The sequence below is a fragment of the Schistocerca americana genome, chromosome 3, assembly GCF_021461395.2.
Source record: "Schistocerca americana isolate TAMUIC-IGC-003095 chromosome 3, iqSchAmer2.1, whole genome shotgun sequence".
Taxonomy (NCBI): Eukaryota; Metazoa; Arthropoda; class Insecta; order Orthoptera; family Acrididae; genus Schistocerca; species Schistocerca americana.
Window position 1 is genome coordinate 127,346,330 of NC_060121.1, and position 26,711 is coordinate 127,373,040.

General features: G+C 41.9%; 1 protein-coding gene across 1 annotated transcript in view; it reads left to right on the top strand.

The window, feature by feature from the left end:
* LOC124607008 (UDP-glucosyltransferase 2-like) overlaps window positions 1–26,711 on the top strand; it is a 60,013-nt gene that overhangs the window by 30,915 nt on the left and 2,387 nt on the right. The window contains exons 5-6 of the mRNA XM_047139158.1: window positions 3,596–3,815; window positions 20,999–21,218. Coding sequence (XP_046995114.1) covers window positions 3,596–3,815; window positions 20,999–21,218 — 440 coding nt within the window. The remainder of the gene's footprint in view (window positions 1–3,595; window positions 3,816–20,998; window positions 21,219–26,711) is intronic.

Genomic DNA, 26,711 nt, shown 5'->3' on the forward strand with positions numbered 1-26,711 from the left:
AACGTCTGTGGAAAGCCTACAATTACACTTTATTATTACATACGTATTACATTCTCGGCTGTCCGCAGCTCGTGGTCGTGCGGTAGCGTTCTCGCTTCCCACGCCCGGGTTCCCGGGTTCGATTCCCGGCGGGGTCAGGGATTTTCTCTGCCTCGTGGTGGCTGGGTGTTGTGTGCTGTCCTTAGGTTAGTTAGGTTTAAGTAGTTCTAAGTTCTAGGGGACTGATGACCATAGCTGTTGAGTCCCATAGTGCTGAGAGCCATTTGAACATTCTCGGCTCTAATTATATCATATACCGAAAATTCATTATCTATAAAGTCCCAAAAATCAAGAATTATTCGTCCTATAGCCGTAATAATTTCAACAATAGGATTGATTTCAATATCAACCATGCCGGATTTTCACAGTCGTTTCCATTTCGTGACCGATCGTTTCTCACTTTCTGAATAGCCCTCGTATTTCACCAGAAGTATGTCGAAATGCAGAGCAAGGTAAAGTGTAACATTTTCTGTAGTATATGTAATAAGGAAAGGCAAAAATTGAGGTACAAAATGCAAAAATTACAATAATGAAACTAAGGAAGTAAGAAGGTTATACACTGAAGCGGCAAAAGCCATGACATACCTCGTAATCTCGTCTTCGATCTTCTTTTGCCCAGCATGTGCAGGAAGTCGACGTGACATGGACTCAACGAGACGCTGAAAGTCCCCTGCAGAAAATCGAGCCATGCTGCCACTATAGCCGTCAATAATTGCGTAAGTGTTGCCAGTGCAGGGCTTTGTTCATGAACTGACCTCTAGAGTATGTACCAGAAATGTTCGATGGAATTCACGCCAGGCGCTCGAATTGTTCTCTTCACTGGTTACACGGCGCACTGTTGCCCATAAAAATTCCATCACTGTTTGGGAACATGAAGTCATGATTGGCTACAAATTGTCTCAGAATTAGTCGAACGTAACCATTCCCAGTCAATGACCGGTTCAGTTGGACCAGAGGACCCAGCACGTTCACATATACACAGCCCATATCATTATGGAACCCCCACCGGCTCGCGCATTGCCTTGTTGACAACTTGGTTCCATGGCGTCGTGGAGCCTGGACCACACTCTAACCCTTTCATCAGCTCTTACCAATTGAAACTGGGGCTCATCTGACCAGGCCGGGTCTTTCTGGTGGTCTAGGGTACAACCGATATGGTCACGAGACAGCGAGAAGCGCAATGTCGTGCTGTCAACTAAGGCCCTGACGTCAGTCCTCTGCTACCATAGAACATTAGCACGAAATTTCTTCGCACTGCCCTAACGTATACGTTCGTCGTATGTCTCACTTTGATTGCTGCAGTTATTTCACGCCTTGTTGCTTGTCTATTAGCACCGACAACTTTACACGTGTGCTGCTGCTCTCGGTCGTTACGTGAAGGCCGTCGGCCACTGAGTTGTCAGTGGTGAGAGGTGATGCATGAAATTTGGTAGTCTCTGCACACTGTTTAATCAGTAGATCTCCGAACATTGAACTCCCTAACGATTTCCGAAATGGAATGTCCCATGCATCTAGCGACAACTACCAAAGTTAGTTAATCTCCACCGTCGGTCATAATCACGTCAGAAGCCTTTTCACATTAATCACCTGGGAACAAATGACGGCTCTGTGAGTACACTGTCATTTTATACCTTGTCTACACGATACTACCGCCATCTGTTTATACGCATATCATTATTCCATGACTTTTGTCCTTCTATTGTACGGTCGACGTTGGAACGATCAGATATGGGGCGCGACATCGATTTAGGGAAGCAGTGTACTTTTCGAAGTGATCATCCTGGCATTTGCCTACAGTGGTGTAGGAAAACCCCAGAAAACCTCAGTCTGGACGACTATATTCGTTCCCGAAATTCCATCCTCTGGATTGTGAGTCCAGTGTCTTAGCCTCTTTGCTGCCTCATTCAGTAACTAGTAAATCCTCTTCCACAACAAGAAAAGAGTTCATGAGGAATATGTATGCCACTTTCAAACAGGTGCTTGATAGCAATTTGCAATACTGTTTATGAGGAGGTTCAAGAGCTCTGTTGGTAGTTAATTCCATTTCTGAACAAGGATTGTGCTCAGGTCTTGACGAGTCCTCAATGACAGGTGAGGGGCTAAAATTCGACACGCACAGAAAGTTTGTAGGATTCAGATTAGGTAACCTCGCTGACGAGCCTGCGAGTATTTCGTCCTCTGGGGCAGCTCCATCCAGACAAGCATTACCGTCTCGAAACAGGGCGTCTTGGCCCGTTGCTCTTCTCGGAGGTCATGGATATCGCTGCATTGCCTCAAGTCTGTACCTCTGAAACCCCTCCGACCACTATGGGGCTCTGTAAGCACACCTAACGTGTTGCCTCCCCACCCGATGGATGTCACCACTACCAGACCAATTGATTTCCACTATTTTCTACAATACCTCACACTGTACCTCTGAAACCATCCACACACAATGAGGTTCTGTAAGGATATCTGACGTGTTGTCTCCCCAACCGATAAATCTCACCACCACCAAACCAGTTGATTCTCATGATTTTGTTGCGATAATATCGGCAACTTATTTCGATAATAATTTTGAAAACTGAAGTGGAAATTATCTGCAAAGACCATAGTTCATCGCCCGATCAATAAAAAATATCTGTCTACTTCCCCATGGAGAACACACATTGCTAGATGTCTGGGACATTGACAGATGCTCTGAGCTCCTTATAGATAGTTTGTTTGGAAACTGAAACTCCCGAAGCAACTGTCTGCCCCATATCCTTAGGCGAATTCCTGTGCGTAGTTCAAGCCAGATGTCGACAGGTTTGGAGTGTTACTAATTGTAACTTTTTACTGGCCTACGATGAAAATTTCCTGTGTCTACAGTCCGCCTCTAAAGGGCTTCATATGGCATATGGTGATAAATTGAATGTTGTTGGGTATGCAATTACTGCCTGACAAGGATTCTGCCCTGCCAGAAGGGTCCACACAGCGACTTCTATATTCAGTTCTCAGCTTTGACAAGAGACTAACATATGTTCACGGCGAATTTGAGACAGGACTGAGAAGTCATGAGCCAGAAGAGGGAGAGCATTGGTTGAGACACTGGACTCGCATTCAGAAGGAACATGGTTCAATGCCACATTCGGCCATCCAGATTCGGAGTTTCAGTGGTTTCCCTAAATCGTTGAAGGTGAATTCTAGGATGGTTCCCCCGACAAGGTAACAGCGGACGTCGTTTCGGACCACGTCAAATTCGAGTCCGTTCTACGTCTCGAATGACTTGATCGTGACCTGATGTCAAGCCCTAACCCTCGCTATGTGCATAGCGAAAGCAGAGAATATTCTTTAAAAGGACATATGCCACATTGTCGTTTCGTAGTGAAGTCTGAACTATTAATAACATGAATAATTTTCTTTCACTTGTTATTCTTTACGATTGTTCACTGATGGAGCCGTGTATTTGCATGATTGTATTTGCATACATGTATCGTTACAGTTTATGGCACGTCTGCTCTGCAATTGCACTGATAATACTTAAAAGTTCGGTTATTACAGGCGTTTACAACTCAGTGTTTACTTTTACGAATAGGACATACAGGACTGGCTGGACGGGGCAGAACACGGCGCCGTGTACTTCAGCCTGGGTTCCACTCTGCAGGCCAGTACGATGCCAGAAGATAAAAGGCTGGAGTTTCTCGAGGGTTTCAAGAAAATCCCGCAGAGGGTGCTGTGGAAATGGGAGAAGGACATGGAAAACCTGCCGCCCAACGTCAAAGTCTCGAAGTGGCTGCCGCAGCAGTCTGTACTAGGTATGCCACAGCTCACGCATCAACATCACAAATACAACGTCTGATTTGTGTGTCTCTTTCCCTCATTTGTGTGCCTCACTTACTTAAAATTAACTAAAATTGCAAGAACCATAGATGTATCATATCCGTATGAACACCACTTCTGGGTCTAGGCAGTGGAAACTACTTTGTCTATTCTTTGCAATGTATTGTTGCTGCCTGCAAGTGTAGCCGTGTTTATCTGGAAATAACCGGCTCGCTTGCTGACCATGAAATAAATTTTCATCAGCAGTGTTTGATCGTCTGCGGCAGGTGACTGACTGTTACACTACTGACCATTAAAATTGCTACACCAATAAGAAATGCAGATTATAAGCGGGTATTCGTTGGACAGATATATTATACTAGAACTGACATGTGATTACATTTTCACGCAATTTGGGTGCATAGATCCTGAGAAATCAGTACCCAGAACAACCACCTCTGGCCGTAATGACGGCCTTGATACGCCTGGGCATCGAGTCAGAGCTTGGATGGCGTGTACATGTACAGCTGCCCGTGCAGCTTCAACACGATACCACAGTTCATCAAGAGTAGTGAATGGCGTATTGTGACGAGCCAGTTGCTCGGCCGCCATTGACCAGAAGTTTTCAATTGGTGAGAGATCTGGAGAATGTGCTTGCCAGGCCAGCAGTCGAACATTTTCTGTATCCAAAGGCCCGTTCAGGACCTGCAACATGCGGTCGTGCATTATCCTGCTGAAATGTAGGGTTTCGCAGGTATCGAATGAATGGTAGAGCTACGGGTCGTAACACATCTGAAATGTAACGTCCACTGTTCAAAGTGCCGTCAATGCAAACAAGAGGTGACCGAGACGTGTAACCAATGGCATCCCATACCATCACGCTTCCAATGTGCGCGATGACGAATACACACTTCCAATGTGCTTTCACCCCGATGTCGGCAAACACGGATGCGACCATCATGATGCTGTAAACAGATCCTGGATTCATCCGAAAAAATGAAGTTTTGGCATTCGTGCACCCAGGTTCGTCGTTGAGTACACCATCGCAGGCGCTTCTGTCTGTGATGCAGCGTGAAGGGTACCCGAGGCCGTGGTCTCCGAGCTGATAGTCCATGCTTCTGCAAACGTCTTCGAACTGTTCGTGCAGATGGTTGTTGTCTTGCAAACGTCCTCATCTGTTGACTCAGGGATCGAGACGTGGCTGCACGATCCGTTACAGCCATGTGGACCAGATGCCTATCATTTCGACTGCTAGTGATACGAGGCCGTTGGGATCCAGCACGGCGTTCCGTATTACCCTCCTGAAGCCAACGATTCCACATTCTGCTAACAGTCATTGGTTCTCGACAAACGCTAGCAGCAATGTCGTGATACGATAAACCGCAATCGCGATAGGCTACAATCCGACCTTTATCAGAGACGGAAACGTCTTGGTACGCATTTCTCCTCCTTACACGAGGCATCACAACAACGTTTCACCAGGCAACGCCGGTCAACTGCTGTTTGTGAATGAGAAATCGGTTGGGAGCTTTCCTCATGCCAGCACGTTGTAGGTTTCGCCACCGGCGCCAACCTTGTGTGAATGCTCTGAAAAGCTAATCATTTGCATATCACATCATCTTCTTCCTGTCAGTTAAATTTCGCGTCTGTAGCACGTTATCTTCGTGGTGTAGCAATTTTAATGACCAGTAGTGTAGAATATCTGTCCACCAACCTCCGTTAAATCCAAAATTTCACCATATTGTCTCATGGTGTGAAGATACGTGACTTTTCACATTGTAATCCGTCTATCAAACCAGAATGTTAAGCCAGCCGTAACCTCGATGTTAATCGAGACGACTTGGCTATGTGTTAGTACTTGCTTTCATCCATTGCCTTTCTTTCGCTACATAATCGTTCAGGCATCAAGGCATATAGGACACATACTGGCGAAGCACCAGTAATGGTCGTTCACAAGATACAAATACACTCGTCATACTTCATAGACATATTCGCCAAGTTCTAATAAAGACTCTAACGAACTAAATCCGAGATGGCCTTTTCAAGAAATCAGTACAAATTATTTCTCTATTGGTGAAGCTCTGAAGGTGCCACGGAGATGTTTTCCCAACTTCACCTCAACTTGTACTGAACATCGAGTCACTGGATTCGCAGCTAAACTTAAGTGAAGTAGGAGAGCCAACCTCCTGCAGATTTCGAGCATTAGAATGACTTGATGATCACACTTAATTATTGAAAAGGAATCGTTGGTGAGTAGAGTGAGAATGTGCGTCGTGTGACTTAACACGTAGGGGCAATGTGTTGCACACTTGAGCAGTCGTTTGATGTGTCAGGAAACGCACTTTTTAGGATTCAATAGCACCTGAGAACCCTTCACGACCATACAAAAGCTCACTGATAAAGTTATCTGTGGGTTACCCAGTCCTCTGTATGAAGATAATTGGCGTACATTGTTGTTGTTGTGGTCTTCAGTCCTGAGACTGGGTTGGTGCAGCTCTTCATGCTACTCTATCCTGTGCAAGCTTGTTCATCTCCCAGTACCTACTGCAACCCACATCCTTCTGAATCTGCTTGGTGTATTCATCTCTTGGTCTCCTTCTACGATTTTTACCCTCCACGCTGCTCTCCAATACTAAATTGGTGATCCCTTGATGCCTCAGAACATGTCCTACCAACCGATCCTCTTCTCCCCAATCCTATTCAATACCTCCTCATTAGTTATGTGATCTACCCATCTAATCTTCAGTGTTCTTCTGTAGCACCACATTTCGAAAGCTTCTAGTCTCTTCTTGTCTAAACTATTTATCGTCCATGTTTCACTTCCATACATGGCCACACTCCATACAAAAATTTCAGAAACGACTTCCTGACACTTAAATCTATACTCGATGTTAAGAAATTTCTCTTCTTCGGAAACGCTTTCCTTGCCATTGCCAGTCTACATCTTATATCATCTCTACTTCGACCATCATCAGTTATTTTGCTCCCAAAATAGCGAAACTCCTTCACTACTTTAAGTGTCTCATTTCCTACTCTAATTCCCTCAGCATCACCCGACTTAATTCGACTACATTCGATTATCCTCGTTTTGCTTTTGTTGACGCTCATCTTATATCCTTCTTTCAAGGCACTATCCATTCCGTTCAACTGCTCTCTGGCGTACATTAGCTGAAGAAATTTACAGCACTGTTAACATAATAGGGTTCTCAGGAGCAGCTCATTACATGTGCGGAGAGAAATCTCACCATGAGGGCCCTAATAAGTTCAGTAGGGGTTCTGTGGGAAATGATTGAGAACCTGGGGGGTATCCTGTGCTTAGCATTTGGTTTGCCTGGGCTGGTCGGAGTCTGGACCCATGCCCAGTGCTATGGTTCCTGTGGGGAGCCCGCACTGTGTTGTCCCTCACGGACACTGGTGGCCTATTAGACTGCGTTCACACCGACTCGACCAGCCGTGCTCCGCTAATCACCACCTGCCGTGTGCGGCTGTTGACTGCTCCGTGCAATACGAGACACAGCTTACAGCTTCGATGCGACAGGAGGCTCGTCCGCAGCCATTTTCACGAGCGCTCCAAACAAGCGTCAGACAGCAACGCACGGCTTAACAAACAATAAGAAACAATCGAAGAATATTCACAGCTGCTGCCAGTCGCACAAGGGATGACACATGAAATCAATGGGAAGTATTTTCGAGATGGCAGCATCCGAGAACTGCATCGGTACAAATCTACCGACACAAAGACCATATTTGGTGTAACACAACAGCATGATCGACCTAAATTTGAAGATGACCGTGTAATCGGGTGTAGACGCAATCTCGTTATGTTACACTGAATGAACTTACAGGGTACTATTATTGAACTATACGAAAAAAAACTAAATTAGTTACAAACTACGGCGTGGACGCACTTTATTCAACGTGTTAAGGTCACTACATACATTCGGATTTAAGTTATGACATGTTCTATATGCCTGCCATCATTGGCGATGATGTGGCGCAGACGAATAGCGAAATTCTGCGTGACCAGCTGAAGTGTCGGAACATCGATGCTGTCGGTGACGTCCTGAATGGCTTTTTTCAGCTCTGCAATTTCTTTCATGGTTATTGGTGTACACCTTGTTGTAGCCCCACAAAAAGGAGTCGCATGTGTTTAGATATGGAGAATATGGCGGCCAATCGAAGCCCATGCCAGTGGCCTCTGGGTACTCCAGAGCCACATTGCGGTCACCGAAGTGCTCCTCCAGGACATCGAAGATTCTCCTGCTTCGATGGGGTCGAGCTCCATCTTGTCTGAACCACATCTTGTCGAAATCAGGGTCACTTTGGATAACGGGCATCAAATCATCTTCCAAAACCTTCACGTACCGTTCGGTAGTCACCGTGCCATCCAGAAATATTGCACGGATTGTTCCGTGACTGGACATTTGACAACACACTATCTCCCGTTGAGGATGAAGAGACTTCTCGATCGCGAAATGCGGTTTCTCAGTCCCCCAAATGCACCAAGTTTGTTTACTGACGAACTCATCCAAATGAAAGTGGGCTTCGTCGCCAAGGCGTAAGCACTTGCACATGCTAGTTACTATCATGCTTCGCAGCCAACCTTGCAGTTTGAACGTCCTAACACAAACCGTTCAGAAGTTATGGCTATTTTATTTCGTATAATTCAATAATTGTCATCCTGTAAGTATGTTAGTTAAGTGTTTAATTCCGTGTGTGGGATTCCGACGTTAAGAGAATGAAACTAAATTTATTGTGCACCACAAAAGAAACAACGCTGTACTGATATACGAGTAATAGCGCTGTACCTTTACTCAAACATGCAAAAACGAGAATCAAGATAATTAAATAAACGTCATATTCTGGTATTGCATATAGTTGCCACAAGTTGTTGTTGTTGTTGTGGTCTTCAGTCCTGAGACTGGTTTGATGCAGCTCTCCATGCTACTCTATCCTGTGCAAGCTTTTTCATCTCCCAGTACCTACTGCAACCTACATCCTTCTGAATCTGCTTAGTGTATTCATCTCTTGGTCTCCCCCTACGATTTTTACCCTCCACGCTGCCCTCCAATACTAAATTGGTGATCCCTTGATGCCTCAGAACATGTCCTACCAACCGATCCCTTCTTCTGGTCAAGTTGTGCCACAAACTTCTCTTCTCCCCAATCCTATTCAATACTTCCTCATTAGTTATGTGATCTACCCATCTAATCTTCAGCATTCTTCTGTAGCACCACATTTCGAAAGCTTCTATTCTCTTCTTGTCCAAACTATTTATCGTCCATGTTTCACTTCCATACATGGCTACACTCCATACGAATACTTTCAGAAATGACTTCCTGACACTTAAATCAATACTGGATGTTAACAAATTTCTCTTCTTCAGAAACGCTTTCCTTGCCATTGCCAGCCTACATTTTATATCCTCTCTACTTCGACCATCATCAGTTATTTTGCTCCCCAAATAGCAAAACTCCTTTACTACTTTAAGTGCCTCATTTCCTAATCTAATCCCCTCAGCATCACCCGACTTAATTAGACTACATTCCATTATCCTTGTTTTGCTTTTGTTGATGTTCATCTTATATCCTCCTTTCAAGACACTGTCCATTCCATTCAACTGTTCTTCCATGTCCTTTGCTGTCTCTGACAGAATTACAATGTCATCGGCGAACCTCAAAGTTTTTATTTCTTCTCCATGAATTTTAATACCTACTCCGAATTTTTCTTTTGTTTCCTTTACTGCTTGCTCAATATACAGATTGAACAACATCGGGGACAGGCTACAACCCTGTCTTACTCCCTTCCCAACCACTGCTTCCCTTTCATGTCCCTCGACTCTTATAACTGCCATCTGGTTTCTGTACAAATTGTAAATAGCCTTTCGCTCCCTGTATTTTACCCCTGCCACCTTTAGAATTTGAAAGAGAGTATTCCAGTCAACATTGTCAAAAGCTTTCTCTAAGTCTACAAATGCTAGAAACGTAGGTTTGCCTTTCCTTAATCTTTCTTCTAAGATAAGTCGTAAGGTCAGTATTCCCTCACGTGTTCCAGTGTTTCTACGGAATCCAAACTGATCTTCCCCGAGGTTGGCTTCTACTAGTTTTTCCATTCGTCTGTAAAGAATTCGTGTTAGTATTTTGCAGCTGTGACTTATTAAGCTGACAGTTCGGTAATTTTCACATCTGTCAACACCTGCTTTCTTTGGGATTGGAATTATTATATTCTTCTTGACGTCTGAGGGTATTTCGCCTGTTTCATACATCTTGCTCACCAGATGGTAGAGTTTTGTCAGGACTGGCTCTCCCACGGCCGTCAGTAGTTCCAATGGAATATTGTCTACTCCGGGGGCCTTGTTTCGACTCAGGTCTTTCAGTGCTCTGTTAAACTCTTCACGCAGTATCGTATCTCCCATTTCATCTTCATCTACATCCTCTTCCATTTCCATAATATTGTCCTCAAGTACATCGCCCTTGTATAGACCCTCTATATACTCCTTCCACCTTTCTGCTTTTCCTTCTTTGCTTAGAACTGGGTTTCCATCTGAGCTCTTGATATTCATACAAGTCGTTCTCTTATCTCCAAAGGTCTCTTTAATTTTCCTGTAGGCGGTATCTATCTTACCCCTAGTGAGATAGGCCTCTACATCCTTACATTTGTCCTCTAGCCATCCCTGCTTAGCCATGTTGCACTTCCTGTCGATCTCATTTTTGAGACGTTTGTATTCCTTTTTGCCTGTTTCACTTACTGCATTTTTATATTTTCTCCTTTCATCAATTAAATTCAATATTTCTTCTGTTACCCAAGGATTTCTACTAGCACTCGTCGTTTTACCTACTTGATCCTCTGCTGCCTTCACTACTTCATCCCTCAAAGCTACCCATTCTTCTTCTACTGTATTTATTTCCCCCATTCCTGTCAATTGCTCCCTTATGCTCTCCCTGAATCTCTGTACAACCTCTGGTTCTTTTAGTTTATCCAGGTCCCATTTCCTTAAATTCCCACCTTTTTGCAGTTTCTTCAGTTTTAATCTACAAGTCATAACCAATAGATTGTGGTCAGAGTCCACATCTGCCCCTGGAAATGTCTTACAATTTAAAACCTGGTTCCTAAATCTCTGTCTTACCATTATATAATCTATCTGATACCTTTTAGTATCTCCAGGGTTCTTCCATGTATACAACCTTCTTTCATGATTCTTAAACCAAGTGTTAGTTATGATTATGTTGTGCTCTGTGCAAAATTCTACCAGGCGGCTTCCTCTTTCATTTCTGTCCCCCAATCCATATTCACCTACTATGTTTCCTTCTCTCCCTTTTCCTACATTCGAAATCCAGTCACTCATGACTATTAAATTTTCGTCTCCCTTCACAATCTGAATAATTTCTTTTATTTCATCATACATTTCTTCAATTTCTTCGTCATCTGCAGAGCTAGTTGGCATATAAACTTGTACTACTATAGTAGGTGTGGGCTTCGTATCTATCTTGGCCACAATAATGCGTTCACTATGCTGTTTGTAGTAGCTTACCCGCATTCCTATTTTCCTATTCATTATTAAACCTACTCCTGCATTACCCCTATTTGATTTTGTGTTTATAACCCTGTAGTCACCTGACCAGAAGTCTTGTTCCTCCTGCCACCGAACTTCACTAATTCCCACTATATCTAACTTCAACCTATCCATTTCCCTTTTTAAATTTTCTAACCTACCTGCCCGATTAAGGGATCTGACATTCCACGCTCCGATCCGTAGAATGCCAGTTTTCTTTCTCCTGATAACCACATCCTCTTGAGTAGTCCGCGCCAGGAGATCCGAATGGGGGACTATTTTACCTCCGGAATATTTTACCCAAGAGGACGCCATCATCATGTAATCATACAGTAAAGCTGCATGCCCTCGGGAAAAATTACGGCTGTAGTTTCCCCTTGCTTTCAGCCGTTCGCAGTACCAGCACAGCAAGGCCGTTTTGGTTATTGTTACAAGGCCAGATCAGTCAATCATCCAGACTGTTGCCCTTGCAACTACTGAAAAGGCTGCTGCCCCTCTTCAGGAACCACACGTTTGTCTGGCCTCTCAACAGATACCCCTCCGTTGTGGTTGCACCTACGGTACGGCTATCTGTATCGCTGAGGCACGCAAGCCTCCCCACCAACGGCAAGGTCCATGGTTCATGGGGGGAACACAAGTATACAGTACGAATGTTGTTGAATATTAAGTACAAGCTTGAAAACTGTACTGAGTTACTGGAAATACACTAACGCATGCAACCCATGCATCTCATGTCATGTTATAAAGAAATCAGCCCAGAACAAAATCTGTCAAATCATCAGTCATATTCAAATATAGTGCTGGCTGCAGTTCTCAACCAATCAGAACAAAACACTTTTACTACAGGTTCGAATTAATTTATTTATTTTACGTGAGAAGTCAGGATCTTCGAAACATGGTAAATGCATATTGATTTTTTGTTTTGTTTTTGAGTCATCCGCCGTCTGACTGGTACGATGCAGCCTGCCACGATTTCCTCTCCTGTGCCAACATCATCTCAGAGTAGCTCTTGCAGCCTACGTCCTCTTGTCAATTGCTAGATGTAGTCCAATCTCTATCTTCCTCTGTAGTTTTTACCCTCCACAGCTCCCTCTACTGCGATGGACGCTATACCCTGATGTCTTAACAGATGTTCTTAATCCCACAAGCCAACCAACCTTATTGTTGTCAGTGTTTTCCATACATTCTTTTCCTCGCCTAATCGCCTGAGAAGCTTCTCATTCCTTACCTTAACAGTCCACTTAATTTTCAACATTCTTTCGTAGCACCACATCACAAGTGCTTTGCTTCTCTTCTTTTCCGGTTTTGCCACAGTCCGTGTTTCACTAACATACAATGGTGTGCTCCAAACGTACAGTCTCAGATATTTTTTCCTGAGATTAAGACCTGTGTTTGCCGCTAGTAGACTTTTCTTGGCCAGGAATGCCCTTTTTGCCAGTGTTGTTGTTGATGTTGTGGCCTTCAGTCCTGAGACTGGTTTGATGCAGCTCTCCATGCTACTCTATCCTGTAAAAGCTTCATCTCCCAGTACCTATTCCAACCTACATCCTTATGAATCTGCTTAGTGTATTCATCTCTTGGTCTCAATCATTTTTACCTTCCACGCTGCCCTCCAATGCTAAATTAGTGATCCCTTGATGCCTCAGAACATGTCCTACCAACCGGTCCCTTCTTCTTCTCAAGTTGTGCCACAAACTCCTCTTCTCCCCAATTCCATTCAATACTTCCACATTAGTTATGTGATCTACCCATCTAATCTTCAGCATCCTTCTGTAGCACCACATTTCGAAGGCTTCTATTCTCTTCTTGTCCAAACTATTTATCGTCCATGTTTCACTTCCATACATGGCTACACTCCACACAAATAATTTCAGAAACGACTTCCTGACGCTTAAATCTATACTCGATGTTAACAAATTTCTGTTCTTCAGAAACGCTTTCCTTGCCATTGACAGTATACATTTTATATCTTCTGTACTCCGACCATCCTCAGTTATTATGCTCCCCAAATAGCAAAACTCATTTACTACTTACGTGTCTCATTTCCTAATCTAATTCCCTCTGCATCACCCGACTTAATTCCACTACAGTCCATTACCCTCGTTTTGCTTTTGTTGATGTTCACCTTATATCCTGCTTTCAAGACACTGTCCATTTCGTTCAACTGCTCTTCCAAGTCCTTTACTGTCTCTTACAGAATTACAATGTCATTGGCGAACCTCAAAGTTTTTATTTCTTCTCCATGGATTTTAATACCTACTCCGAATTTTTCTTTTGGTTCCTTTACTGCTTGCTCAATACACAGATTGAATAACATCGGGGAGAGGCTACAACCCTGTCTCACTCCCTTCCCAACCACTGCTTCCCTTTCATGTCCCTCGACTCTTATAACTGCCACCTGGTTTCTGTACAAATTGTAAATAGCCTTTCGCTCCCTGTATTTTACCCCAGCCACCTTTAAAATTTGAAAGAGAGTATTCCAGTCAACATTGTCACTGTTACTCTACTTTTTATGTCCTTGCTCCGTCCGTCGTGGCCTATTTTGCTGCGTAGGTAGCAGAAATCACCAGTTATGATGTCAAGTTCCTCGCTGTTCTCATTGCATCTACTTCTTATTACTTCCGCCTTTCTTCGGTTTACTCTGAATCCATATTCTGTACTCACTAGACTGTTCATTCCGTTCAGCAGATCCTGTAATTCTCCTTCACTTTCAATGAGGATAGCGATGTCATCAGTGAAGCTTATACTTGTCATCGTTTCAGCTTCAATTTTAATTCCAGTCTTGAACCTTTCTTTTATTTCCATCATTGCTTCCTCGCTGCATAGACTCAACAGCAGGGGCAAAAGACTACATCCCTGTCTTACACCCTTTTTAATGCGAGTACTTTGTCCCTGGTCTTCCATCCTTATTGTTCCTCCTTGACCCTTGTACATACTGTATATTACCCGTCTTTCCATATAGCTTACCCCTACTTTACTCAGACTTTCGAACATCTTGCACCATTTGACATTGTCAAGTATGATTACTATTTGAAAAGTGAACAGAAGGATTATAGGGAAGGATGCGTAGCAACACTACATTTATATGGCGGTACTGTTGCAGCCACAATGTTGTAAATCTAAAAATTGCAATACAACTGGAACAATATTATTCTTTAAAGTTTTTTTTCCAGATTTAAAAATTCCTGCTTTTGCTGCTCCAACGATTACACTCATGCTGGTATTTGGCGATCTCGAGATCCGTTATACATCTGTTGCATCTCCCACACTGTCGCTACAGTCGTGAGTCTGATGTCATGAGGCTGTAATTTCGGAATTGACATTATTTGAAATACGCGGCATTGGCGTATTTACGGAGTGTGTTTGTCTGTACAGTTGCTTACTCCTTGGCACCTGCGAAACATTTTCCGTTCAGTGATACCACACGGTTCAATGCTTGTTCACATAAAAGCACAATGATCTAAAGGTTCAAATGTGATAGTTCACACGCATAGTGTTCCCAGTAACCAACCGATCTGCGTCTACTGCACACGCGAAAACTGTTTTCGTTCATCCATGAATAAAATGGCAGTGACTGCTCGCATTTCGTCCAGTATTAATCACTGTCTTTCTCCAGTTCACATTGATAAGGCGCACATATTAATTTAAATGTTTCATCCGTGTCTTTACGTACGAAAATTCAACCCACCAGCCGATCGTAACCACAATCACCATCCCTTATTCGCCACCACCATATGACTCGATTCTTCGGTATCGATAGTCGAAAACAGTCTCTGTTACAGCAAAGATACATACAGATATACACATACGTACATACATACATACATTAATTCTTGTTCCATAGATCATGAATACGACATTTCGTAATGATGTGGAACATGTCAAATTAACATGTTTTCTTTACACAAAATAATTAATTAATTTTTTCTGACAGTTACTACTTCATATCTAAGAATTCATCTATTGAGTAGAATGAGTCATCATTCAGAAATTCTTTTAATTTGCTTTTAAATGTTGGTTGATTATCTGTCAGACTTTTAATACTATTTGGAAAATGTGCAAAGATTTTTAAGGCAGCATAATTCACCCCTTTCTGCGCCAAAGTGAGATTTAATCCAGAATAGTGAATATTATCCTTTCTTCTAGTGTTGTAGCTATGCACTTCACTGTTATTTTGGGATGGGTTATTAATGACAAATTTCATAAGTGAATATATGTATTGTGAAGGTACTGTGAATATCCCGAGTTCCTTAAATAAATGTCTGCAAGGTGATCTTGGGTGAGCTCCGGCTATTATTCTGATTACACGCTTTTGTGCGATGAATACTTTCTCTCTTGATGACGAATTGCCCCAAAATATGTTGCCATATGAAAGCAGTGAATGAAATAGGCATAGTAGTCTAATTTACTGTTATGTTAATACCAAAATTTGCAATAACCCTGATAGTATAAGTAGCTGAGCCTAACCGTTTCAGCAGATCATCGATGTGTTTCAACCAATTCTATTTCTCACCAATGCACACACCTAGAAACTTTGAGTATTCTGCCTTAGCAGCAGACTTCCGTTCACAGTGTATTCTACCGTAGCAACAGACTTCTGTTCATAGTCTATATTCATCAATCGTGTTATGCCATTTACTCTACAGAATTGTGTAAAGTGAAACATATATTTTCTTGTAATATTTGAATTTATTGACATTTATTGCGAAACACTACGAATAAAAAAATAATAGGACGAAAAATTATGTATATAAGTTCACTGGGGTATATATTTAGATGTGTAGCTTCTCTATGAACAAACAGTTCTGTAGGCAAAAGTAGTGATTAGATTAGATTAGGTTAGATTAGATTAGTATTTGTTCCATAGATCATGAATACGACACTTCGAAATGATTTTGAACGTGTCAGGTTAATAAAATGTGTCTATACAAGATATTACATTATGCAAAATATTACATGACACTTAATATTTTTAATTTTTTTGTGGGAGTTGGGGAAATTACCCACTTACTATATCCAAAAATTCATCTAATGAGTAGGAGTAGCCATTAAGAAATTCTTTTAATTTCCGTTTAAATGCTATATGGCGATCTGTCAGACTTTTGATGCTGTTAAGTAAGTGACCAAAGATTTTTGTGGCAGCATAATTTACCCCCTTCTGAGCCAAAGTTAGATTTAATCTTGAGTAGTGAAGATCATCCTTTCTCCTAGTGTTGTAGCCATGTACACTGCTGTTACTTTTGAATTAGTTCGGACTCTTAATAACAAATTTCGTAAGTGAATACATATATTGTTAGGCTACAGTGAAGATCTCTAGCTCTTTAAATAAGTGTCTGCAGGATGATCTTGGATGAGCTCCAGCAATTATTCTGATTACACGCTTTTGTGCAATGAACACTCTTTTACTCAATGATGAGTTACCCCAGAATATGATGCCATACGGAAGCAGAGAATGAAAATAGGCGTGGTAAACTTATTTCCTGAGATGTATATCGCCAAAATTTGCAATGACCCTAATAGCGTAAGTAGCTGAACTCAAACGTTTCAGCAGATCTTCAGTGTGTTTTTTCCAGTTCAGCCCCTCATCAATGCATACACCTAGCAATTTTGAGTATTCTACCTTAGCTACCGATTTCTGATCGAAGTCTATACCTTAGCTACCGATTTCTGATCGAAGTCTATATTTATTAATGGTGTCATTCCATTTACTGTGTGGAACTGTATGTACTGTGTTTTGTCAAAGTTTAATGAGAGCCCATTTGCAGAGAACCACTTAATGATTTTCTGAAAAACAACGTTTACAATTTCACCAGTTAATTCTTATCTGTTTGGTGTAACAGCTACACTTGCATCATCAGTAAAAAGTACCAGCTTTGCATCTTCGTGCATATAGAATGGCAAGTCATTAATACATATTGAGAACAGCAGAGGACCCAAGACCGAACCTTGTGGAACCCCATTCTTGACTGTTCCCCAGTTTGAGAAATCATCAGTTTTTTGCATATTATGTGAACTGCTTATTTCCACTTTCTGCACTCTTCCCGTTAGGTTTGAGTGCTGTCCCATTCATACCACAATACTTGAACGTGACTGACCGAATTTGGAGTAAAAGTATGCAATTTCTAAGTACAAACTAGTTGTGTACTTTCAGGTGCACATTAACATCTATCTATAGATTTAACCCAGTTACTTTTATTTATTTTTCCATGTCGGATAAAATACCGAGCAAAGAATATCTCAATAAGATGCTGTATGTGTTACTTTCTGGTGTTATGTTCTGCTGTTTCGTATGATCTTTGAAAAAGCGTCACCTTGTCTAATGCCAGCTCTGGTACAAATGTTTGGGTACTAAACAACATCGATTGAAAAATCACTTTTAGATCTAGTAGACTATACAAAATGTTCCATTTCTTAGATAAAATCAGGAAGATACATTCGATGAATAGCTGAGCACAGCCAAACCTACTTCTTTTCGTGTATATTTCTGGCAGATGGGAAGTCTCTGAAAATTGTCGAATCACTGCATGTAACAAAGTCTCCGACAGTAATGATAAACTTGTAATCTCAATCTGCATCATAGACACAAAACAATATAGTTGCAGAATATCTCCCGTAATTTAAAAAAATATGATTTGCTACGAGTCAGGTGGATGATACGTGTTTTCTAGCGATAGGATCCATAAAAGTTGGGCTGTTGCATGCCTTTGAAGTGTTCCTCCATTGTTTTCCATTCTCCATCTGTTGGTTTGCGTAACAATAAGTTGATTATTTTGGGTTATTCGGTAGACCAAACGCGGCTCTCTATAGGACAAACAATACGGCACCCAAGTGTCGAGTTTAGATCACCAAATTCGTTTTCCGAGGCTAGGTACTTGAAAGTAAGAAGTGCTTTCGTTATTTAAAGATTTGAAATTGCTCAGGAAGAGAAGAAACGTAAAAGACTACTACTTCTGGGAAGCAAAACAATTGAGGACCGAGTGAAGTGCACAACGGTTCCACGGAAAACGCCGTACCTTTCTGTGCACAGCTTCACTTTCGTAAAGTGCAAAAGATGGTGGTACTACTGCTTCCAATATTCAGCATCTTACTGAGTTAATGACTGGAGAAACACCAGCAGCACGACCATCACAGAGCTATCGGTCTCGCAACCAGAAAAAAAACACTAAGATTAAATTGATGTGGAAATGACTTACAGCTTTTATCCAGCTAACCGTCGAGAGAAGACATATAACACTTCTGAAAAATTGTTACTGTTGTCAGTCCCAGATCATTTATAAGAGATGCTAAATTATTACAAACTGAATGTTAAAATAGTTACGATAAAACGTGTTCACTATCATCTGCCTCAGATAGACTTCCTCGACTAAGAGCAACGTCATGTGAGCTCCCAAGAGAGTAACGCTGCTGCCAGGCACCAACTAGTTGTACAGTCAGGTTCATGATTATGACTGCACTCAATGTTCACGGTATTTAGTACCAGGTCCCTCCTTCGAGCATTCTGTATCCCGACTACGTGTCACAAGATTCTGAAGACGCTGAATCATTTCCGTGAGTGTTTCACCTTTAATGGGCAATAAAAATTTTAGTACTGTTTGTTCTTTTCTATAGTATGAACAATCCACATGAGTTTTGTAACTTTAAAAAATCTTAATTTCAACCTCCATTTAGAAACTACCAGGGTTATTGTCTTGGCGGTAGTAAATTTCACATTGCAATATTGTCCGAAGCCACAAGAAAGGAAAGAAGACAACGACTTAACGCCCCATCAACGAAGAGGTCATTAAAGATGGAGCACCATTTCCAGCGTACACGTTGTAACTTATCTTCGACCTATTTTGGGACACCCAGCTTTCTTCATCGCCAACAACAGAATCCCTTCTTAACTGCGACGTCTTTGCTCTCTTGCATACGCCTCCGTTACATGTCGTCTTCTCTGGCGTCAACCATTATAGTCAATAAACTTTCCTACGCAATCTAGTTGTATTGTCAAAACTAAGGTGCTCATAGAAGATGCTGTACGAGTGTGATTAATGATGCAGAAGCACGAATAACACTAAGCGTTGTGCGAAGCACGCTCAATTTACAATTAAGAGGAGGAAAACAAAATTAGTGTTTAACGTCCTGCCGACACGAAGTCATTACAGACGGAGCACAAGCTCGGATTAGGGAGGGATGGGGAAGCAAATCGGCCGTACCCTTTCGGAGGAACCATCCCGGGATTTGCCTGAAACGATTTGGAGAAATCACGGAAAACCTAAATCAGGATGACCGTCGTCCTCCCAAATGCGAGTCCAGTGTGTTAACCATTGCGTCACCCCGCTCGGTTGCAATTAAGAAAACTAGAGCACTTAGTTATGAAATATAGACAAAAATTTAAGGTGATATTAATGTGTTCTAAACAATGTTCAGTCATAAGGAACAGTTTGGTTTTACTGATGGCAGGGGTACTCGGGAAACGATTTTAGTGCTGCCGTCAGCAATGGAGGATATATTTAGGAAAGCCAAGGAAACATATCTTGCATTTTTGGATTTGAAGAAGGGTTTGGATTACTTGGAATGGAGTAAAATATTTTCCGTTTTTAGTCAACTTGATATCAGTTACGGAGATTGATGGGTTACATATTCTCTCTGTGAAAATCGGCACATGACATCGGGAATGGGAATGGGAAGGGTAGAGGGGAGGTGTAGAGTAGACAATCAAGGAAGATGCTAGACATTCCACAAGGCAAAAATATTTTCTGTAATACTTAACAGCTGCAGACATCCGAAAATTCAAAGCTAAGATCAGAAAAAAATACGCGAGGAGTTAAGCACTCCTCTACAAAAGTGCAAAACGTGGGGAATGAGGCAAACGGAAACGAAATGATTAGAAACCTTCTGACATGTGTTATTTGAGGAGAGTATTAAAGATCAGAATGACAGAGCGTGAAAGGACACAGACGTTCTGCAACGAGTTAACGAGAAAAAATGTTAACAAGATACAAAGTCATATGAAGAGACACAATGGTTCGACACGAATTGTGACATGAGTCATTGCTGAAAACTGAAGGGATAGCGGAATGCAAAAGTCGCAGGGACAGGCCTAACAGAAAGTGGCATGATGAAATGAAGAGGATATCGTACATGCGCCAGGAATGTGAATTGAGTCTAACCAATCTCAAGATTAATGGACGAAACAACAACAATAATCGAATTCGCGAGTAGTGAAATCGCTTATACCGGGAGCAAAGTGTACTTGGATACATTTGCCGCATCCGGTTTGCTGGTACACTTCTGTTAAACTGTAATACACTACGTCGGGTGTCGCTTACAAAACTCTCGACCCATCAGTCCTTGAGTTGTTTTCGTCACTTTAGGGCCCTCTTGAAGTTAGAAATATTGAAAATGTCAGCAGGCCCCAGTAGTAAACACTACAAGAGAAGCTAACGCTCAAATGACGAGGGAACTCGTTCCAGGACTATCCAAGACATACATCCTTACTTCTACGAACATTTCTCTTGATGATATAACAGTAAATTTAGAAAAAATCAGCAGTACACAAATTGTTGTTTACTGTTAATCTTCTCTTGCACCATCGATTATTGATGTATTGTGCAATTTCAGTGACCTCTGTTTTCTGGCTTACAGCACATCCCAATGTGCGCGTGTTCATCACTCAGGGCGGACTGCAGAGCTTTAATGAGGCCGCCTATTACGGAGTCCCTCTACTGGGGATTCCTTTCTTCGGTGACCAGCACCACAACGTGGCGAAAATGATCGACGCCGGCATCGGCATTGAGCTCAAATTCTGGGACGTCACGAGAGACTCGGTTCCGGATGCCATTCGCGAGCTCATTGAAGATAAAAGGTAAAATACGACAGCATGTCACTAAATCAGCGTTATTTGTAGTAGGTTATTAAGCTCAATGATCTTCTGTCTTTTGCATAAAAATGCTCCAGTGAATTGTATAGCAGCTGCAGGAGTGGTTTGTGTTTTGACGATGCTGCTCTGTATATCACGATTCGCAATTGAGACGCACGGTTAATATCTGTGTACGTTTTTCTACGTGAAGGCAGAACTGGTGTCATTGACCACTGTGTAACCTGCAGTAATCTTAATACATGGGAACGGAAACGAAAATAAGAGGCCAGGAGAGTCTGGACGCCTGTTACAGTCTAACCGCAGTGAGGACAATCAGAGTTAACATACTGATTAAATTATTTAACCGTCATCAAAAATCTATTGCTTTAGTATGGATATGAAATTGTAAGTAGGCTGTTTAGGTTTTTATATTGGTAACGTCACGTAGCGCTCTGTATGAAAATCACTGACTGTCCTGTGTGCAGTCTGTGGCTGATTTGTATTTTGAAAAGCAGAATATGTGTCTTGACTTAATTGAGAAAAAGGTGAGCACGCAGAACCTGAATCTACAGTATTTGCAAAATATTTTGTCCTGTCATTTCGGATTCCTGAGGCGAGCTGTTGCCGACCTATCTATCGATAATGCTTCCCTGTTCATTAACTGTTTCACTGTCTACACCATTATTTGGCGCTCGCTCCATTTCCCTACGCACAATTACCAAATTACTACTTTGTATGTTTGTTAATTCAATAGACGGTGGTGCTGATAAGCTACGCTCGTCGTCACTATCTTTTCTTAATTTACTTTGGAGCCTAGTGCTACGTTTTTCACACGCCATAATTATCACGTATTTCACACGATAACAAGAAAAGCACAATTTGAAGAGCAAAAACAGTAAAACATATTAACATATCACTGAAAATAATATCTAGTTAATTCCAAGCACAGCTGCGAAATACTTGGTGCAAATCTACATGCATACTACAACTGTTTTACTGTACAACAATGAAAAACTACAACTACAAAGGAAATTCTCTCTACAATTACGCGTTAGCAACAAACAATAGCTACACTACTTACACAAATTACAAGAACAAATCAGAAGATTCCAGTGAGGTATCCTCGGCTAAGGGTCGACATATGAAACATCCGCTTAGAAAAATTTATGAATTACTGTGCTGGTATATCTCTTACGTTATTTGATTTTCAAACAGCTGAGCAAAACTGAACGTACTCAGACATTTCTCTCTTTACTTATTCTGATCATCACTAAACTGACACACAATATTTTTAGCGCAGCGCAATCGGACTTTCAATAATCCCTACAAAAGAATGGCCCTGACTAACAATAACCTATACAGAGCGCTACGTGGCGTTACCAACATAACAATCTAAACAGCCTACTTACAAAATGACTCCAAAGGACATTCTGCCTACAACTTCAGAACTCACTGAAAAGGTTTGGTTTTTGTTGTGGGAGCTGCTCCGGCTGGTGGTATGGACTGATGAAATTTGTAACCCACAGCATCTTCACCATTTCTGGTTAAAACTCAGAAACAAAATTGTCTTATTGTCATCCTAGACAGGTAGCTACCATATCGAGAATCGTATTTGCCAGGATGTCTAGTCGCGGGTTGCCCTGTGACTCGTGAAGCTATTTTTACCAAGCGTCACAGGTAAACTCCAGTAACGCCAGGATTGTTCTCTTTGTGCGATCTCTAGCTACACTCTAGCGTAGACACAAAATATGTTTAGTGTACCATGTACAGAGTGGTCCATTGATCGTGACCAGGCCAAATATCTCACGAAATAAGCGTCAAACGAAAAAACTACAAAGAACGAAACTTGTCTAGCTTGAAGGGGGAAACCAGAAGGCGCTATGGTTGGCCCGCTAGATGGCGCTGCCATAGGTCAAACGAATATCAACTGCGTTTTTTTAAAAATAGGAACCCCCATTTTTTTATTACATATTCGTGTAGTACGTAAAGAAATATGAATGTTTTAGTTGGACCACTTTTTTCGCTTTGTGATAGATGGCGCTGTAATAGTCACAAACATATGGCTCTCAATTTTACACCAACGGTTGGCAACAGGTAGGTTTTTTAAATTAAAATACAGAACGTAGGTACGTTAGAACATTTTATTTCGGTTGTTCCAATGTGATACATGTACCTTAGTGAACTTATCATTTCTGAGAACGCGTGCTGTTACAGCGTGATTACCTGTAAATACCACATTAATGCAATAAATGTTCAAAATGATGTCCATCAACCTCAATGCATTTGGCAATACGTGTAACGACATTCCTCTCAACAGTGAGTAATTCGCCTTCCGTAATGTTCGCACATGTATTGACAATGCGCTGACGCATGTTGTCAGGCGTTGTCGGTGGATCACGATAGCAAATATCCTTCAACTTTCCCTACAGAAAGAAATCAGGGAACGTCAGATCCGGTGAACGTGCGGGCCATGCTTCGACGACCAATCCACCCGTCGTTTAATAGGCTATTCAATACCGCTTCAACCGCATGCGAGCTATGTGCCGGACATCCATCATGTTGGAAGAACATCGCCATTCTGTCATGCAGTGAAACATCTTGTAGTAGGTCATGCGGTACCGTTCTCGCTTCCCGCGCCCGGGTTCCCGGGTTCGATTCCCGGCGGGGTCAGGGATTTTCTCTGCCTCGTGATGACTGGGTGTTGTGTGATGTCCTTAGGTTAGTTAGGTTTAAGTAGTTCTAAGTTCTAGGGGACTGATGACCATAGATGTTAAGTCCCATAGTGCTCAGAGCCATTTGAACCATCTTGTAGTAACATCGGTAGAATATTACGTAGGAAATCAGCATATATTGCACCATTTAGATTGCCATCGATAAAATGGGGGCCAATTATCCTTCCTCCCATAATGCCGCACCATACATTAACCCGCCAAGGTCGCTGATGTTCCACTTGTCGCAGCCATCGTGGATTTTCCGTTGCCCAATAGTGCATATTATGCCGGTTTACGTTACCGCTATTGGTGAATGACGATTCGTCGCTAAATAGGTCACGTGCAAAAAATCTGTCATCGTCCCATAATTTCTCTTGTGCCCAGTGGCAGAACTGTACACGACGTGGAAAGTCGCCGACATGGAATTCCTGGTGCATAGAAATATGGTACGAGTGCAATCGATGTTGATGTAGCATTCTCAAAACCGATGTTTTTGAGATTCCCGATTCTCGCGCAGTTTGTCTGCTACTGATGTGCGCATTAGCCGCGACAGCAGCTAAAACACCTACTTGGGCATCATCATTTGTTGCAGGTCGTGGTTGACGTTTCACATGTGGCTGAACACTTCCTGTTTCCTTAAATAACGTAACTATCCGACGAACGGTCCGGACACTTGGATGATGTCGTCCAGGATATCGAGCAGCATACATAGCACACGCCCGTTGGGCATTTTGACCACAATATCCATACATCAACACGATATCGACCTTTTCCGCAATTGGTAAACGGTCCATTTTAACACGGGTAATGTATCACGAAGCAAATACCGTCCGCACTGGCGGAATTTACATGATACCACGTACTTATACGTTTGTGACTATTACAGAGACCGAGCGAGGTGGCGCAGTGGTTAGACACTGGACTCGCATTCGGGAGGACGACGGTTCAATCCCGCGTCCGGCCATCCTGATTTAGGTTTTCCGTGATTTCCCTAAATCGCTCCAGGCAAATCCCGGGATGGTTCCTTTCAAAGGGCACGGCCGACTTCCTTCCCCGTCCTTCCCTAATCCGATGAGACCGATGACCTCGCTGTCTGGTCTCCTTCCCCCAAAAACCACCACCACCACCTATTACAGAGCCATCTGTCACAAAGCGAAAAAAGTGGTCCAACTAAAACATTCATATTTCTTTACGTACTACACGAATATGTAATAAAAATGGGGGTTCCTATTTAAGGGTATACGGAACGCCCTATGCTTACAATGTTAAATTGAGCTAAAAGTTAGGAACATTTTCCCATTTGTTACTTGGACGATACTCTTGATTTTTTCACAGAACGCAGAGATATGATCTGCTTTTATGCTGAATTATTAATTTTGAAAAAATAATGTATAGTTTTTCAGATATTTTATTTTTTGTAAATGTTAAGAAAAGTCATACATTTTAATAAGTATTTTAAAATTTTCATCCATTAATACAAAATACTTCCAAATGTCTTTTAATTCAGATCTATTAGAAGGTCTTAAGGAACAACTACAGAAAATTTCATCTTTCTACTATAAATAGGCCCTGAGAAAATGTATCTTATACACAAAAAAACGAAAGTTACGGGAAATTAGCTTCAAAGTTTTTACTTCAGTACAAGCCCGCTCCATAGCTTGTATCATGAGAATCGTCCAACAGCTTCCTCTTGATGGCTCTGCTATGCTGTCTAGCCATCTTTGAATATACTTTTATGGCATTATCTGAAGACCTGAGCCGTTCCTTGTCCAAACAAAGCATAGCTGCGGCAGTTCGTAGTCCTACACAGAGCCCCAACTTCTGCAGAACTTTGCACTTTGTTATATTGCCCTGATTGAATGATGAAACAGCATCATCAACGCCAAAGTGAAGTGTGTTTATACCCACAAACACAGTTTTAGGTAGTCTATTCCATATCACATGGTTCACACACTTACTTGGATTTTGAGTCCGGCCATCAAGACATTTCTTTAGTAGACTAATATCTGCGAGGTCTCGGAATATTGGTTTTATTTCATCCATTATGGCAGGTGGCAGGTGATGAGGGTGATTGTATTGTTTCTTAGTTACCTTGCCTCTGTTGTACTTGCACCAACTATCGTCTCCTTTTGGACATAGCCCATGTTGGGGATTCTCATTGTTTGAAGCTGTACGAAGAAACAGAGCCCAGACTGCTCTTCTCATTAATTCTGCATCTGCTGTATTCTGTCTTATTGCTAGACCATAGCATTTCTGAATATGATCTATTGTAGCATCTGTCAGTCTATTTTTCCCATCTAAAGTATTCCCATCGCTCAATTTCTTGCCTTTCATGCTAGTCTTGAGCCGTCGAAGTCTTGATCCCATCCTTTTCTGAACATGGCCAACATACTCCAGTTTGGAAATTTTCACATCGTTACCATAGGGTCTCAGTTCCTCAATTTCTTTGAAAGCCATTGAGTCACCATCTCCAAGATAATTTATGTATCTAACGTTGTACCATTTTACTGAGTGTTGATAAATACTTCTTACACCAGCAACTTCCATACCACCACTTGACCCATAGTAATTTGCCATGCACTCTTCTTCACGTTTATTTTTCATTTTCTCCTTGCATCTGCAATGCTTGGAAAGTATTGCGACATCAACTACCTTACCAGTGTCCACACTTGTAGCTGTTGCTACACCATTCATAAAAGTGTGGCCTCTCTTCTGCCAACTTCCATCAAAAGCTATGGACAAGTCTCTGCTATTATTATTTTCAACAACTGCTTCCTCAACAGCATCT